We start from the raw sequence: 18268 nt of genomic DNA on the forward strand, positions 1-18268 counted from the left end.
CTCCTGAGGTTGTTGACCACTTATTCCACAATAACCTGTTGCAAAACTATCCAACTACTTTGGAATCATCGTGTATCACCTTACCTGGGTCAGAAATAAGAATGAGATATATCTATCCTCTAATGCAATGGTCTAAGAGTGGGGGAGGGGCAAAAAGAGACAAGTGGCTGAATGTTCCCAACTTGGAAAATGATTTGAGCTTGGGCTATTTCCAGGTCCCAAACCCAACTACTGCTGCTCTAGTCTTGCTGGTTGGATTTAACAGGAGGATGGCTAATTCACAAGCTGCCTCCTGCCAGGGTCAGCAGGTGCTCAGCACTGTTGAGGGCAAATCAGCGTGTTCAAAGTCTATGTGAACGTGTCAGTTATCTTGAAAATGGCTTCAAGCTCATTGGACCCTGCTTCCTGGAGATGGACCGTAGCCATTTGAGTTGGAAGATCTATGCACCACAATGTTGCCACAGAAGCTCAAAGACTATAAATTTCAGTCACCAATTCCTTAGGTGTGGTGTCCCCTCAACCTTATTTTTGTGGCTGTTTTTTTAAAATTTCTGTCAAGCATCCAAGATGGTGAGGCTGACAACTTGACATTACTGTTGGTCCTCTGATTACTATGGGTCCTGTGACTCTGCTGCCTTCATGATGTGCTCACCATCCTTAATTTGGACAATATTCTAAGAGGTAGATCCAACCTCCAGTGGCTTACTTATGGCAACATCATTTAAATTTAATTAATTTATCCATAAAGAAGCAAGCAATAAATCATAAAGAAACTGATTTGTATTCTTTTTTAATTTGGATAATAAAATTATGACAATAGTGCTTATTCCTGCCATCAACACAATTGTCCAATAATCTCAACTGTGATTCATTTTAAAATAAAGATTTATATTTATTGAAGTGGACAATTTCACAAAATATGGAAGATTGGTGCAGATTCTAAAACAAGATCTGGATGATTTTGTCCTTTCGATCATTCATAGGAAGACATCAGTCGAATAAAATGATTCAATTATATCTTTGTACATTTTCAAAACAACACCTCTTTTCAATTTCATTGTTGGACCTGTGAATACAACATAAAATTTCAAAATATGAAAGATTAAAACTCAAAATCTAGACCATTTATTTAAGGCTACAGTGACCAACATATGCAATTATTCCCCCACCTAGAATTTATTAGATTTGCATCTATTTCTTGCTGTGACTTCAGTCGAAACCAGTACCTTTTTTTTAAAGAATTCCAATTATTTACTGAAAGGGAAAAGCCATAAGATTCCACAGTTTAAAATGAAGTGTTTGGCTAACTTGCTATCCTAATACCCAGAAATAACAAAAGTTAAGCATGAGTTAACAGGTAGATTGTATCAAATATGAATTATAAATATGTTGCACATTAAGAATTGAAAATAGAAAAGAAAGATCGTACAAATTGGCTTAGTGTAAAGGTAACCAAATCCATTCACAGTATCAGTCAAAACTCTCTTTTTTACAAATCTTAACACCTCTTCGAGTCATAGAGCAGGGAGACTTCGGTCCAACCAGTCCATTCTGAACATAACCCCAAACTAAACTAGTTTCACCTGCCTGGTCTTGTTCTATATTTCTCTAAACCTTTCCTATTCACATTTTTATCCAGATGTAGTCTGATCCCAGCAGCTATGACTCCCTCACCCCAGGGAAAAGTCTTTGAGAACAATATCACAGCTAATCTGAGATTTGAACCTAGGACCTCTCACATTTTAAATGGAATCATACCCCTAGGCCATTTGTGATTATGTTGCCCCTTCCACAAAACCCAGGACAAAACAACCTTTTCAAAGAGAGGTTGTAAAAGCAGAGGTGCTGAAGTCTCTAGGTTAAGAGGTCTTTAGTTTTGTAAAAATAGTTTAACAATGGAAGGGGAGTAGCCAGTTCTCCCAGATCAGGCTTTCTAGATTTTTTTAGCTGCATACGTTGGAAGCTGTTTGGATCCCAGAAAGGTTGCAAGCTTCAGTAAATGATTCCTAACTAGGACTTTCTCTGAAATCTCTCGCTGTTAAACTGCACATAAGAATCTGTGTCTGAATTTATCTTTTTGCCAAGGGGTGTGTTTATGGGATATTACTACATTGGAACAGTTAATTACTAATAGTTATTGTATCTAGTGTTCAGTTAGGTTTTCCAATAGGTACGTTATTCTCAATTCCTCTATCTTTCTTTTGTTTGACTATAGTGTTTAAATAAATTGTGTTTTGCTTAGCCATGAGTGGTTTGACCAGTTGCATCACACCTGGACCACCCACTCCATATCTACCTTTAAAGTAAGAATCTTACTTTAAAGTAAGAAAACTTTGGGGGTTGAGGCTACCTTCTTAAAACATTTTGAGGGGGTCTGGCCTTGTCCATAACACATTGAACCAACTATCCGGCACAGGAGGAGGCTATTCAGTCCACCATGTCTGCACCAGCTGAATATACCAAAACACTTCCCAGCACTGGCACACTGCAGGTTACAATATTTCGGGTGCAGATCCAAGTACCTTTTAAATAACTTGAGAGATTCACTTCAACTGGAGGAGAAAGTGAGGGCTGCAGATGCTGGAGATCAGAGCTGAAAATGTGTTGCTGGAAAAGCGCAGCAGGTCAGGCAGCATCCAAGGAACAGGAGAATCGACGTTTCGGGCATAAGCCTGAAGAAGGGCTGATGCCCGAAACGTCGATTCTCCTGTTCCTTGGATGTTGCCTGACCTGCTGCGCTTTTCCAGCAACACATTTTCAGCTCAGATTCACTTCAACTGCCAAACTGAACAAGAAACTCCAAACATCACCAACTCTAGGTTTTTCTTCATGACTCTAATCCTTCTTAAATCTGGATCTCCTGGTAATTGATCGCTATTGTAATTGATTCTATCTCCATTTTTTTCTAAAATATTTTTCTAAAAATCTTTGATCAATTTCTAGTTTCTTTCTCCTTTCAAGTGCTGAAAGGATTTGTTTAAAAAATAAGAATTCCTTTGCAAGTATATGAACATTGGAGAATTCTGAATCTAGCTAAATGCTCTTGGCTTAGAAGCTGCACATACTGGAAACCACATCTGCTGAGGTGACTGGTATCCCTGAACTGATTTGATTCTCCTGCTAGGAGAAATACTGTTCTCTTCTGAGAACTGAACTCTTTGCAGTGAGAGTGACTGCTCTGATATTAAGGCTGCATATAACTCTCAACACTATTTCCCTCCCAACAAACAGTACAATGGCATCTTCCGCTGCAACTGCTGAAGATGTAACAGCTGTCTGCTTCCTCCCTCCTTAGTATCCAAGGGTCCAAACATACCTGCACTTCAAACAATCTAGTCTACTGCATTCACTGTTCACAATGTGGTCTCCTCTACATTAAGGAATGAAGGAGAGATTGTGTGACAACTTCGCAGAACACCTATGTTCTGTCCACAAAAAAAGACCCTGAGCAACCAGTTGGCTGCCATTTCAAAACACCACCCAGTTCCCTGGCCAACATCTCTGTCTCAGGCTTGCAGCAATGCTCCGGCAAGGTTCATCACAAGCTGGAAGAACAGCACCTCATTTTCCACCTGGGAACTCTACAGCCTTCTGTATGCATTGTCAGGTTCAACAATATTAGGGCTTGAGGCACCTTCTCCCGTGTCCTTACCCCAACCCCCACCCATCAGGCCTTGCTATCATATGGTCTGCTGCTCCACATTACTTGTTAGCTGCTAATATCCCCATTCGCAGCAATTCATTCTCTAGGCTGACCGTTAGTCATTCCTTTGTCTGTCCAACTGCTCTCTCTAAGCTCTATCTCCATCTATCCTTTACTCCTTCCCCCTTCCCTCCACCCTATCTTCTGCATAAAAAACAACATTTACTTAACAAACATCAGTTTTGAAGCAGGGTCATCAGGCCCGAAATGTTCACTCTGATTTCTCCCCACAGAAGCTACCAGACCTGCTGAGCTTTTCCAGCAGTTTCTGTTTTTGTTTGATTTCCAGCAAACACCGTTCTTTTGTTTTTTTTTAATCATAGATATGTCCCAGAATTGTTGCTTCTCAGATTTTTGATGTTCATCTAAATAGGTGTCAAGGCTTACATGAATTCTATTTGTCAATTTTTCCACAATCATTCTTTCCCTTACAATTTCATAATTTTTCTCAAACTTCACTGAATGAAACCACTGATCCAACAGCATTTTTTTTTCTCTTTCAAATTCTACAACTATCTGATTTGTTTCTAATTTGGATATGTTCGTTATCATTTCTTATGGTTTTATCTCACAATCTGCAAATTGTTCTTCCGACAAACTGGTTTATATATTCACAGCTGTACTTGTAAGATTAGAGTTCAAATACCTTTGGCCATTTTGTCTCTTCAACTACCTTTTCATATACGGTAAAGAACCTTTTAATTTCATCTTCTGTAAATTTAGGCACAAAGTGCAGAATTGTAGTTAAATTAAATCCCTCATTGGCATCAGAATTATCCACTAACGTCCCACTTTTTTACTTCATTTACTCCAAGCCAAGTCATATTGTCAGATTTTTTTTAGCTCTTTAGCATTCAATATTTTAAAATATTTTTCCTTCTCTTTTGCAGACTGACTTACCGAGAAAAATCACTCCCATTTCAGATTTTTAAAAAATCTTTATTTAGCTGACTTTCTCCAGTCTTTTTGCTTTGGACTGTTGATAACTTTTACTAAGATTTCTTCCCAACTTTGCTGGTATGAATCTCTTACAATTTTAATGAACTAAATGTTTCCAGTTCTGACAACTCCAGAATATCTTTTTAAACTCTCCTAGTTTAGAAGCATTATGAAGCAGAAACCACTACTGCTGAGATGACTGGTATCCCCCCCCTCACCCAAATTAACTTGATTCACCTGTTAGGTAAAACACCATTTTCTTTTGAACTGAACTCTTGAGTTCTTCTGAACTAACTTTGAACATTCTGCCTTTAAGTCAAAATTAAACTAATTTCTTAATACACTTGCTCTGTCCATCAAAAAAACCCAATGGTATAAAAATGTTATCCACCAGCACCACAAAGGTCTCCCAATCACTCTCACAGCAACCAGATACAAATACATCACTTGCAAGAAAGTATCACTCTTCAAAATTGGCATGTCTGATTTTTATAAAAAATGTTACAGAACCAACCTAAATCTATCTGCCTCCACTTTGAAATCCAAATTCAAAAATATACCATTAATCATAAGACCAAACTTAATGATTCCTTCTCAATTATGGAGTATTTGTATTAGGTAATATGCATGGTCTTCAGAGAAGTTACTTTAGGCAAATAGATTATAATGTGACAATTACTCAGTTTGCCAATCTTTGAAAGGAAGCTGGCACATTCATCATTCATAATGGTGTTAACCTAATTTGTTCCACAACCTGGGGCTATAAAAGTAAAGATTTATTTAGTTGAAGTTGTCCATAACCTTGTCCATAATCAATCTTGCTGACAATGTCTGGAATTCCAATGCTATCAATTCAATCCTTAAACCAGGCAATTGAAAAAGAATGAGCTTATTTTCTTGCATCATTAACTTAAATGTAATCAATACAGAATCCTGATGATCTATCAGATTTTGACACCAGTGTAACTGGAGAACACCAGACACTTTGACTTGGTTTGATGATATCGTTGTGCAGGATTACCTTCATCTCCAACTTGAGCCAATTATCCATGATTGAGTCAGTAAAGCTTTTATGTGATGGATTGTAACATTTCCCACATCATTAATACTTCCAACTGGAATATTAATTTAGCAATTAACCTCAGTGTGTGTCTCTAGGCTTCAGTGGTTCACCCAGCCAAGAGAACCAAACTAGTCATTTACTCTCAGGTTTAGAAGTTTGAGCTTGTACTCTTAGTTTCTGTTTTTCTCCATTTGCATGCTTTTGGCAGTCTTTCCCTGCACTTGGACACAGTCCAAGGAACAAATCTCCTCTTGTGAGCCATCGTTTTCTCTTTAACACATATGAGTGGTCCCCTTACTTCCACATCCATAGACAAACACAAAGTGATTAGCACTGCTTGATTCATTAGGTGCATTTAAAGTGATAAATAACAAAAATGAAATACTGCAATAAGCTCTAATCATGAATTTTAAGTTTTGACGGCATTTTTCTAATGTCCCACAAGACTATGGGTAGTATGCATATGAATGAATCTGCTTGATTTCTAAAACACACATATTGAGGATACCCTCCACCCTGCTGCGTGGCACTTTCACAAATCTAACCCTTTATTCCTGGTGAAGGGCTTTTGCCCGAAACGTCGATTTCGAAGCTCCTTGGATGCTGCCTGAACTGCTGTGCTCTTCCAGCACCACTAATCCAGAATCTGGTTTCCAGCATCTGCAGTCATTGTTTTTACCTAAATGAGACAACTGTCATACAGATCCAGCAACTAAAAATGGGTATCAATGAGGCTTTGCAGGCCATTTGAAATACACTGAATAAACAGTTAAATTTAAATAAGCTCCTTGAATTCCTGCATTAAAATTTCTGTGACCTTGCAAACATCTGAAATGTATATGAGATTACTAGGGTTTGTAGATCCTCAGTATTTTTCAAAATAAAAATTTTCTACCTTACACTTAAAAGTTGTTGTGATACCAAAGGGTTTTAATTTTATTCTTGCATGTGGCTGAAAGAGGATTGAGAGGGAAGGCAAGAAAATTATCTTTGAGTTCCAGTCTCACGGACAGATTTCAATCATATCTTCACTGTACTTACAACTCAGTTAGATGGGCACAGCTGCAGTATATATCATGAGGCAAACCACAGCACCTCACAACACTATGAAGCAGCAAATACTCATGATCATTTTGCCATCAGGCCACACATCAGTCTATATTTACCATCACTGCATGAAAACAGGAATTTCATATCTGAACCAATTACGGGGGGGGGTGTATCCATTAATGAACATACTGTTTAACAAAGAAAGCCCTTTTTCTCAGAGTACATAGTCAAGACAGCACGCTACAACCTTTCCAACATCTGACAAACACAAACTGTCTAATAATTTTTCATAATTACAGCTATTTCAAAGAAAACAATTGCTGCATTATCTTAAGTTATTTATTTAGACCATAACACAGTCAGACATAAGAGCAGTAGTAGTCCATTCAGCCAAACAAGTCTGCTCCATCATTCAATGAGATCGTGGCTGAGTTTATAATTCTCAACTCTATTCTCTTTCCATTACCCCGCAGCCCTTGATTCCCATATGATTAAAAATCTGTCTTTATCAGTCTTGAATATTCCTACAAGCTCAGCTTCCACAGCCCTCTGCAGCAAAGAATTCCACAGACAACAACCCTCGAGAGGAGAAGGTCCTCACCTCTCTCTCAAATGTTAACCCCTTACTGAGATTACTAGTCTTTCCCATCAAGGGAAAAAGAGCCTCCCTGCATCTACCCTGTTAAGTTCCCTGAGAATCTGACATGTCTCAATGAGGTCATGTTTCATTCTTTTAAACTGCTCTGATTATGGGCCTACCTATTTAATCTCTCTCCTCCCGATTCAAACCCGAGTCCCTAGAACGTTACCAGTGTCTCTGAATTAATAGTCTTATGATAATACCACTAGGCCATCACCTCCCCATAAGTGTGAAGGTTAAAATGAAGAACCTTCCTCCTCAATCCCTCCCATTGCCTGATGCCTGGTGACCCTCAGGTTAAACCACTCAGTTGTCCATCTACAATGAAAGAGAAGCCTGTGGTTTAATGAGAGTATGGCAACTTTGCAGTTGTAAAGCACAATTGTTTAGAACCCAAGTTTTTAATGATAATTAGTTAAAATCTCTTACCTAATTCTCCTCCAATAATCGAGAAATCTTTTTCCAAAATTATCCACTTTTGAATTTTCTGAGCATTAGATATAGCATCTTTATTGACAGCGTCAATTCCATTCTGAATGGCTTTGTAAATTATAGGATCTTTTACACTTAGCACATCTGACACAGTGTTGGCTGAGCATCCATACCTACGGCAAAATGCAACAGCTGCCGGAGCCAAATTATCTAATGGGGCTCCCGTTTGATCATCCATGTAAGACTATGGGCAACAGGAAGAGAAAGAGACAAGAATAATGGAAGGTATGAAAATGACTGTTCACCATAAAAATAGACTGAAAAGCATTATATTAACTACCATTCCATAAATGTGGTTTGTGCAACCTCCATTTACATTATAGATCATTATAGATATTCAGTCATTCCATTTGTTTCCATTTCATGAATATCTTAGCCAAATAAATCAAAATGTCCTATTTCAACCTCAAGTCTTGACAGAAAATCAATTTTAAAATAAAAATATTTTCAAACGAATGAAACTAGTCTGCAAACTAGTCATTTCCAGTCTTACATATTCTGTGATGAAATCCTTTCTTTAACCATAATTATACATAATGTGTAAGCCAGCAATCTGTGAGCACCATCTGTTCTGCTCTAACACGTGTTATAGAAAATCGCACAATAGAAATAACAGGACTGATGAGAAAAATAGAGTTGAGGCAAACCACCAAACATACATGTAAAAGTCAAAACCACAAATAGTAGTTAGCCTAACACAAATAATAGCACAGTCTAAACAAATGTTAAAATAATATTTTAATGAAATAATACAATAAATTTAACACCTTTAATGGGTTTCTGAGTTTGCTGAGTTACAGTACTGCATTAGGACAGGCGCTGAGGGTCATCATCAGCATCATCATTACTTCCAGGTGCAGGGTTACAATGAAAGAAAATATTTAGTCCAGAAGTGGATGGTTGTCCTCAGACTGTTTCTTGGGGGTTGCCTTAAAAAAGGCAGCTAGTTTTTGCTTCTTTGCCATCTTTCTTCTTTCATGATCATATGGTGCCAGATAAGACTTTATGTCACAAACTGTGATCCTCCTGCATTCTGCATTGTAGTCATTCTCTTCTAAGAGCCAAACCCTTACCCTATTGCTTCTCAATTACCCTTAGGATAGGAGACAAAGAGATGTGGAAAGTTCTCGAGGTCCTGCATCCTGGACTACTTCATCTTCATCTCGAGCTTCAATTTCCACCACAGCAACAAGTTGTTGTAGATTAATCTCCACATCTTCAAATTCAACTTGCTTTGTAAGAGCAACGCAATGTTCTTTGATTGCTGGAAGTTCCTGTGATGATTCTAAAGGTATTGAACCATGAAGAAAATCAGGAAGAAGCTTCCGCCAAACTGCATGCAAGCAATCCTTACCGCTATCACCCCAGGCCTCTACAATGACGTCAATAGCATTCTTAATGTTAAAGCTCTTCTAAAATTGAAGAACACTGTCCTCATTATCCCCCTCAGTAGCTGCAATCAGCTTCCTGGATGTGCGCCTTAAATAATAAGCTTTGAAAGCTGCTATTGCACCCTGCTCTATGGGTTGATGAAAGAGATTGAGTTCAGAGGTAGAAATAGCACTTTGATGTTGTCTAAAAGCTTACCAATGTTTGGAGAATGCTTTGACCAGAATGAGGAGAAGCTTGAAATCCGAACATTTTCTCCTCCAATAATTTCTAAAGTGTCCCCAAGAACACTAACAATAAGGTCAGAAAAAAAATTGCCCCATCATCCAATCTCTTTTGTTTGATCCAAAGTAAACACCTCGAGTGGACTTAAGATAACCGGGTTTGGAATTGCATAATAACCAATAGAAGTTCACACTTTAAAAAAAATTGTTCCCCAATTCACCAATCACGTTACAGCCAAATCACACTGACAAACAATCTGTATTGTAATATTTAGGGAACAAATGTACAAGCTACATTTCAGTTCCATTACTGGCTGCTACATTCAGTTCTACTAAACAACAGAAGCAGGGAGATTCATATTACTTTCACTTATTTTGCCAGTTACAATGAATCTGTGCCATCTCATAGAAACGTAGAAGATATGAGCAGGAGGAGGCCATTCAGCCCTTCGAACCTGCTCCACCATTCATCACAATCATGGCTGATCATCAAACTCAATACCCTAATCCTGCTTTCTCCCAACAATCTTTGATTCCATTTTCCACGATTTAAAAATTCAATGTTTTGGCATTAACTGCTTTCTGTGGTAATGAATTCCACAGGCCCATCACTTTTTGGGTGAAGAAATGTCTCCTCATCTGAAATGGTCCACCATGAGTCCTCAGACTGTGGCCCCTGGCTCTGGACACACCCACCATCAGGAACATCCTCTTTACTTTGCATTTAGCCTGTTTAGTCCTGTTAGAATTTTATAAGTATGAGATCCTCCCTCATTTGTCTGAACTCCAGCGAAAACAGTCCTAACCTAGTCAATCTCTCCTTATACGTCAGTCCCACCATTCCTGGGGTCAGCCTGGGAAACCTTCGCTGCACTCCCTCAAGAGCAAGAGCATCCTTCCTCAGAAAAGGAGACCAAAACTGCACACATTATTCTAGGTGTGGCCTCACTAAGGCCTTGTAGAACTGCAACAACACATCCCTGCTCCTGTACTCAAAACCTCTCACAATGAAGACAACATACCATTTGCCTTCTTTACTTCTTGTTGTACCTGAACTTTCAGTAACTAACAAAGAAAATTTACAGCCCAGGAACACGCTCTCCAGCCCTCCAAGCCTGTGCAAATCCAAATCAACTGTCTAAACCTATTGCCCAATTCCTAAGCATCTATATCCCTCTACTCCCCACCTACTCATGCATCTGTCCAGACGCACCTTAAATGAATCTACCATGCCTGTCTCTACTACATCTGCTGGCAACATGTTCCAGACACCCACCACCCTCTGTGTAAAGTACTTTCCGCATGTATGCCTCTTAAACTTTTCTTCTCTCACCTTGAATGCGTGACTTCTCGCTATTGAATCCTTCACCCTGGGAAAAAGCTTACCTCTATTCACCCTGTCTATACCCTTCATAATTTGTGGACCTCAATCAGGTCCCCTCTCAATCTCCTTTTTTCTAATGAAAATAAACCTAACCTACTCAACCTCTCTTCATAGCTAGCACCTTCCATACCAGGCAACATCCTCGTAAACCTTCTCTGCACCCTCTCCAAAGCGTCCACATCCTTTTGGTAATGTGGTGACCAGAACTGTACACAGTATTGTACACAGTAATGTAGTGACCACAACTGTACACAGTATTCTAAATGCAGCCGAACCAAAGTCTTATACAATTTTAACATGACCTGCCAGCTGTTATACTCAATACTCCGTCTGATGAAGGCAAGCATATTAAATGCCGTCTTGACCACTCTGTCCACCTGTGCAGCCACCCTCAGTGCACAATGGACCTGAACTCCCAGATCTCCGCTCATCAACTTTTCCCAAGGCTCTTCCGTTTACAGTATAGTTCGCTCTAGAATTAGACCTTCCAAAATGCATCACCTCACATTTGCCCGGATTGAACTCCATCTGCCACTTCTCCATCCAACTCACCAGTCTATCTATATTCCCCTGTATTCTTTGACAGTCCCCTACACTTTCTGCTACTCCACCAAATTTCATGTCATTTGCAAACTTGCTGATCAGATCACCAATGCCCTCTCCCACATTTATGTATATCACGAACAACAGTGGCCCCAACACTGATCCCTGTGGAACACCACTGGTCACCTTTCTCCATTTCGAGAAACTCCCTTCAACTACTACTCTCTGTCTCCTGTTGCTCAACCAGTTCTTTATCCACCTAGCTAGAACACCCTGCACACCATGTGACTTCACTTTCTCCATTAGTTTACCATGGGGAACCTTATCTAACGCCTTACTAAAGTCCATGTTTATGACATCTACAGACCTTCCTTTATCTATCAACTTGGTCACTTCCTCAAAGAACTCTATTAAGTTGGTAAGGCACGATCTTCCCCATACAAAACTATGTTGCCTATCACTGATAAGCCCATTCTTTTCCAAATATAAATAGATCCTATTCCTCAATATCTTCTCCAGCAACTTTCCCACCACTGACATATTTCCAGGCACCAATCCAAGCCCTAAGTTCATCTGCTTTACCCACCATATTCCTTGCATTAAAGTATATGCACTTCAGACCACCAGTTCCTTTGCTTTCATCTGCTCTCTGCCTACTCTTCCCCTTGGTAATGCTAACTTCATGATCCTGTTCCTTACAGTCTCTAGTTTCCACCATACTGTCTACTAGAGTTCTCTTCTGGTTCCCAGCCCCTGCCACATTAGTTTAAATCCTCCCCAACAGCAGTAGCAAAAACTCCCCCGAGGACATTAGTTCCAGTCTGGTTCCAGTGTGGACCATCCAATTTGTAATAGTCCCACCTTCCCCAGAACCGGTCCCAATATCCCACAAATCTGAACCCCTCTTTCCTGCACCATCCCTCAAGCCTTGTGTTCATTCTGCCTTTTCTTTCATTTCTACCCTGGCTAGCATGTGGCACTGGTAGCAATCTTGAGATCATTACTTTTGAGGTCCTCCTCTTTAACTTCTCTCCTAGCTCCCTGAACTCTGCTTTCAGGACCTCATCTTGTTTTTCACTTACATCATTGGCGCCTATATGCACCAAGACAACTGGCTGTTCACCCTCCCCTTTCAGAATGCTCTGCAGCCGATCGGTGACATCCCTGACCCGAGTACCTGGGAGGCAACACACCATCCGAGAATCCCGTTTTCGGCCACAGAATCACCTATCTACTCCTCTCACAATAGAATCCCCTATGACTATGGCCCTATGAGTCTTTTTCCTGCCCTTCTGAACAGCAGTGCCCTCCATGGTGCCATGATCTTGGCAACTTCTGCCCTCCCCTGGTGAATCATCTCCCCAACAGTATCCAAAACGGTATACCTGTTTTGGAGGGAGATGACCACAGGGAACACCTGCACTTCCCTCCTCCTCTTTCTCTGCCTTTTGGTCACCCATTCACTGTCTCCCTCAGCAACTCTAACCTACGGTGTGACCAGTTCACTAAATGTGCTATCCATGATCTCCTCAGCATCGCAGATACTCCACAGTGAGTCCATCTGCAGCTCCAGAGCCATCATGTGGTCAAACAGGAGCTGCAGCTGGACACACTTCTTGCAAATGTAAGAGTCAGGAATGTCAGACACGTTCCTGAGCTCCCACATCAAGCAAGAAGCACATGCCATTGGTCTGAGGTCCCCTGCCATTGTAAGCCTTAGCTTTAACTCAACGAACTAATACCAAACAATGCCCTTAAATATACATAAGAAAAGAAAAACCCTTACCTTACAGGGTCCTTTTCTTCGGGTTAGAGGAGGGGAGTAGGAGGGAGATACTACACGTGTAGTATCTCGGGTTTAGCCGCTGCCCAAATATATACTAAGTCCTTACTTTCTCAGCAACCTCCTGATCCCAATGTCACCTCCGCTTTGTTTCCCACTGCTCCCGCACAGGAACAAGGTCGCGGGCTTTGGAGATAAGTATTTATACTGTTCACTTACCTTCCCAGCAACCTCATGGTCCCAACGTCACTTCCACTCTGTCTCCTGTTGCTCCCAGACAGGAAAAAGGTGCACAAGGACGCCAAGGTCACACTACATACTCCCCTCTCCCAATTTACAGCCATTCAGGTAGTAATCTGCCTTCTTGTTTTTGCTTCCAAAGTGAATAACCTCGCACTTATCCAAATTACACTACATCTACCATTGATTTGCCCACTCACCCAGATCATGCGGGAGGATCTCTGCATCCTCGTCACAGTTCACTCTCCCACCCAACTTGGTATCTTCTGCAAACTTTGAGATGTTACATTTTGTTCCCTCATCCAAATCATTAATATAAATTGTGAATAGCTGGGGTCCTAGCACCGATCCCTGTGGCACCTCACTAGTTACTGCCTGTCAATTTGAAAAAGACCTGTTTGTTTCCTTTCTGCCAACCAGTTTTCTCCCTGTCTCACCTGTCTCAATTCACTTCTCCAAATCCCATGCACTTTAATCTTGCACAATAATTATTTTTATGCAGGACTTTGTCAAACGCTTTCTGAAAGTCCAAATATACCACATCAAGCAGTTCCCCCTTGTCAACTCTACTAATTACATCTTCATAGAATTCCAACAGATTTGTCAAGCATGAATCCATGCTAACTCTGTCTGATCCTGTCACTGCTTTATTAATACTCTCTATAAAGTCCTTGATAATGGATTTGAGAATTTTCCTTACTACTGATGTTAGTCTTACTGGTCTTTAATTCCCTAGTTTATCTCTACTGCCCTTTTTGAATATTGGAATGACATTAGCTACCTTCCAAACTGCAGAGACTGTACCAAAGTGTATACAATCCTGGAACAACCACCAATGCATCCACTATTTCTCGAGTCACTTCCTTAAGTACTCTGGGATGTATTTTTTCAGCCCTGGAGATTTTAGCTGCCTTCAATCCCCACAATTTTCCAAGCACCATTTCTCTACTAATATTGATCTTCCTCAGTTCTTCTGTCTCATTAAATATTGCAGTCTCCAACATTTGTGGTATCTGATTTGTGTCCTCATTTGTGAAGGTAGAACCAAAGTATGTATTCAGTTGCTCAGCCATTTCTTTGTCTCCTGTTATATATTCCACCATTTCTGTCTATTGGGGACCCATATTTGTCTTCACCAATCTCTTTCTCTTCACGTACCTATAGAAACCCTTTGAGTCAGTCTTTATGTTCCCTGCAAGCTTATTTTTGTTCTGTATTTTCCCCATTTTAATCAATCCCTTGGTCCTTCTTTGCTGAACTCGAAAATGCTCCCAATCCTCTGACCTTATATTTTTCACAGCCAATCTGTGTGCTTCTTCCTTGGATCAGATACACTCTCTAATTTCCTTTGTAAGCCATGGATTGGCCCTCTTACCCATTTTGCTTTCATGCCGGACAGGAATAAACAGTTGTTGCAGTTGAATGTTTGCCATTGCCTATCCACTGTCGTTCCTTTAACTAACTGTCCCCAGTCTATCAAGGACAACTCACACCTCATATCTTCAGCATCCTTTATGAAGATTCAGCACCCTGTCTCTGAATCAACTATCTCACTTTCCATCTTGATAAAGAATTCTACCATCTTATCGTCGTTCATTCCCAAGGGGTCTTGCACAGCTAGATCAGCAATGATTCCCTTCTCATTACACAGTACCCAGCCTAGGATAGCCTGCTCTCTAATTGGTTTCTCCACATATTGGTCAACAAAACCATCCCCCATACACTCCTCTACACCATTGTGGCTCATTTGATTTGCCCAATCTCTGTGCAGATTAAAATTATCTATGATCACCAATATTCCCTTATCACATGCATCTCTAACTTCCTGTTCGATGCCATTGTGGATCTCATTCTGGATCCTTTCCCAATGGGAATATTTTCTTCTTATTTACTCAGTCTCATGATCTCTCAGCATCGTGATACTTTAATTATAGCTCCTCTGAGCCTTGTCTTCTTCAAAGAAAACATTCTTGGCTTCTCCAATTTATTTTCATTACTGTAATTTCTCAATCTTGGAACATATTCTCAAAAGCCTTGTCTGTACCTCTCCAATGCCCTCAAACCCTTCCTAAAAAGAGGTGCCCAGAACTGGATAGCAAGCCTCCAGGTGAGGCCAAACTATTGTCTTATATAAAATCAACATAACCCTTCCTGTTATTAATATAAATCCCCATTAATAAAGCAGATGATATAATATACTCTATTAACTGCTTTTGCTGCAAAAATTAACTGCACACTTCTCCTCATCAACCTTTATTTATCTACCCACACCAATTGTTATGAAGCACAAACAAAAGAGACCAGAATTTAACCTATCTGAAAACCCGATCAACTCTACTGCAACTCCGCTGCTCCAGACACCTGCAACATCCCATAACATCACTTTGGCAAAAAAAGGTAAAATCAAACCCAGGTTCTCACAGGGGAGATGTCAGAGAGAGAATCAGCATGGAGCTGCTTCTTTGGGTCCCCAGCTAAAAACTTGACCAGCAGCTTCAAACAGACTGCTTGCTAAAACCTGAGCTGAGAGAACTGGCCACTCCCCTTTCATTGTACAAGTGTTTGAAAAAAAATTAAAATACTTTTGCCTGAGGCAGTATCTGTTAGCCATGATCAAAGGACTAATTCCAACCAAATCAGAACCTCTACTGTTTACAACTCCTTTTGAAAAAAACCAAGGCGGACTACATAACCTTGTCAATAGGAGCAGCAGCATCACACAATAACTTGTCTATGTTCTTTTGAAGTTCTACGCTGTCCTCCTCATAGCTTACAATGCCTCAAAGTTTAGCATCCTCCACAAAATTCTGAAATTATGCTTTCTACACCAAAGTCTAGATCATTAGTACATAGTCAGGAAAAGCAAGGGTTCCAATACCAAATTTTGGGGAACTCCACTACTGATCTTCCCTAGCCAGAGAAATATCTGTTTACACTGTTTTCTGAAATTCAGTAAATTTTGTATTTATATTACTATTTTCCCTTTTACTCCATGAGATTCAACATTGCCATAAAAGTTTGTGTGTGGCATTGTATCAAATATCCAATTTGCATAAAATATAGGAGCTGAATTAGACCATTCAGCTCCACCATTTGGTCAGGGCTGACATGTTTCTCAACCCCATCCTCCAACTTGAATCCCTTACTAATCAAGAATACACTCAATGAATTGGCCTCTACAGCAATGAGTTCCACAGATTAACTACCCTTTGGCTGAAGAAATTCCTTTAGTTCTAAAAAGTCATTCCATCATTCTGAATCCTAGTCTCTCCTACTAATGGAAACATCTTCTCCATGCCCACTCTATCCAGGCCTCTCAGTATTCTGTAAGTTTCAATCAGATACCCCCCTCCATCCTTCTAAACTCCATCAAGTACAGACCCAGAGTCCTCAACCATTCCTCATATCACAAGCCCTTTATCTCCAGGATCATTCTGTGGATCCTCTACAAGGCCTTCCTTAGATAGGGAGCCTAAAACTGCTCATTACATTCCAAATGCAGTCTGACCAAAGCCTTCTACAGCCTCAGCAGTACCTCCCTGCTCTTCTGTTCTAGCCCTGTTGAAATGATTGCTAACATTGCATTTGCCTTCCTAACTGCCAACTGTGAACCTGCATGTTAACCTTAAGAGAATCCTGAACTCGGACTGCCAACTCCCTTTGTGCTTGAGATTTCTCAAGTATTTCTCCACTTAGTAAATAGTCTATGAATTTTATTCTTCCTACGAAAATGCGTAATCTCATACTTTCCCATATTTTCCTATCTGACACTTCTTTACTCACTCTCCTAGCCTGCCTAAGTCCTTCTGCAGCCTTCCCATTTCATCAACACAACCTGCCCCTCCATCTTTATGTCATCTGCAAACCTAACAACAATGCCCTCAGTTCCTTTGTCCAAATTGTATAACATGAATAGTTGTGAATAGTGGAACTCCACTACTCACCAGCTGCCATCCTGAAAAAGACCCCTCAATCCCCATTCTCTGCTTTCTGCCTGTCAGCCAATCCTCTGTCTAAGCTTTGACAAAGAGTCAGTTAGACTCGAAACATCAGCTCTTTTCTCTCCTTACAGATGCTGCCAGACCTGTTGAGATTTTCCTCCATTTTCTCTTTTGGTTTTAGATTCCAGCATCTGCAGTAATTTGCTTTTACCCAGTGTTTAACCCACTGCCCCCTCTCCTCCAGGAATGCCGACCCTGAAGAAGTACTGCTCTTCTCTCCGACAGGATTTTCGTTTGTCTCTCTCCCCCTGTCCACCTTCACTGCTTTCCTTTTCTCTCTCAGTGTTAGACAAGGTATTTACTAAGACTCGCTTCCACAGCCATATTTCCTTCCTCAGTGACTGCCTTTGCCTCCAACTTACTCCACATGGATTTCAACTCAAATTTCACCCTGCATGCAGCCTCCAGGATTACAGGTACTTGCACGATATACAACATTTTTCCAACTGCTGTTCTCGCCACATCCTAAAAGCCACACTCAGGGCCATGCACTGCCACATGAAGGCACTTGACACCTCTCTCCAGCAGCACTGACTTAGTCTCTCTCAAAGCTGTCCTGGTCCACAGTTTCATTTCATCCTTCATATTATTCAACGCCTTAACTCCAAATTTTTCCTATTTCTTGCTGATGTTAAGGAACGTAAGCTTCATCTTCTCACTCACACCCCTGCCCACCCTCCACCTTCCAACAGTCCTCCACCTTCCAACAGTCCCAATCCCTCGAACCCCATCTCTTCCAGCCCCAGCCCTTGCTGTGTGTCCACCATACCCTCTGACCTTCCCGTCTCTGAGGCTGAGCGTGCTGTTCTCAGCAAAG

At 40.6% G+C, this 18268-nt stretch overlaps 1 protein-coding gene across 1 annotated transcript in view; it reads right to left on the reverse strand.

Annotated features, from left to right (window-relative positions):
* Window positions 1-837: 837 nt before the first annotated feature.
* The window catches only part of LOC122555430 (long-chain-fatty-acid--CoA ligase ACSBG2-like), a 68043-nt gene continuing 50612 nt past the window's right edge, over window positions 838-18268 (reverse strand). Inside the window, exons 9-10 of the mRNA XM_043701426.1 lie at window positions 7825-8071; window positions 838-1066 (exon numbers count right to left, since the gene is read on the reverse strand). Coding sequence (XP_043557361.1) covers window positions 978-1066; window positions 7825-8071 — 336 coding nt within the window. The 3' untranslated portion in view covers window positions 838-977. The remainder of the gene's footprint in view (window positions 1067-7824; window positions 8072-18268) is intronic.

Source organism: Chiloscyllium plagiosum, chromosome 1 (genome assembly GCF_004010195.1).
Source record: "Chiloscyllium plagiosum isolate BGI_BamShark_2017 chromosome 1, ASM401019v2, whole genome shotgun sequence".
Lineage (NCBI taxonomy): Eukaryota > Metazoa > Chordata > Chondrichthyes > Orectolobiformes > Hemiscylliidae > Chiloscyllium > Chiloscyllium plagiosum.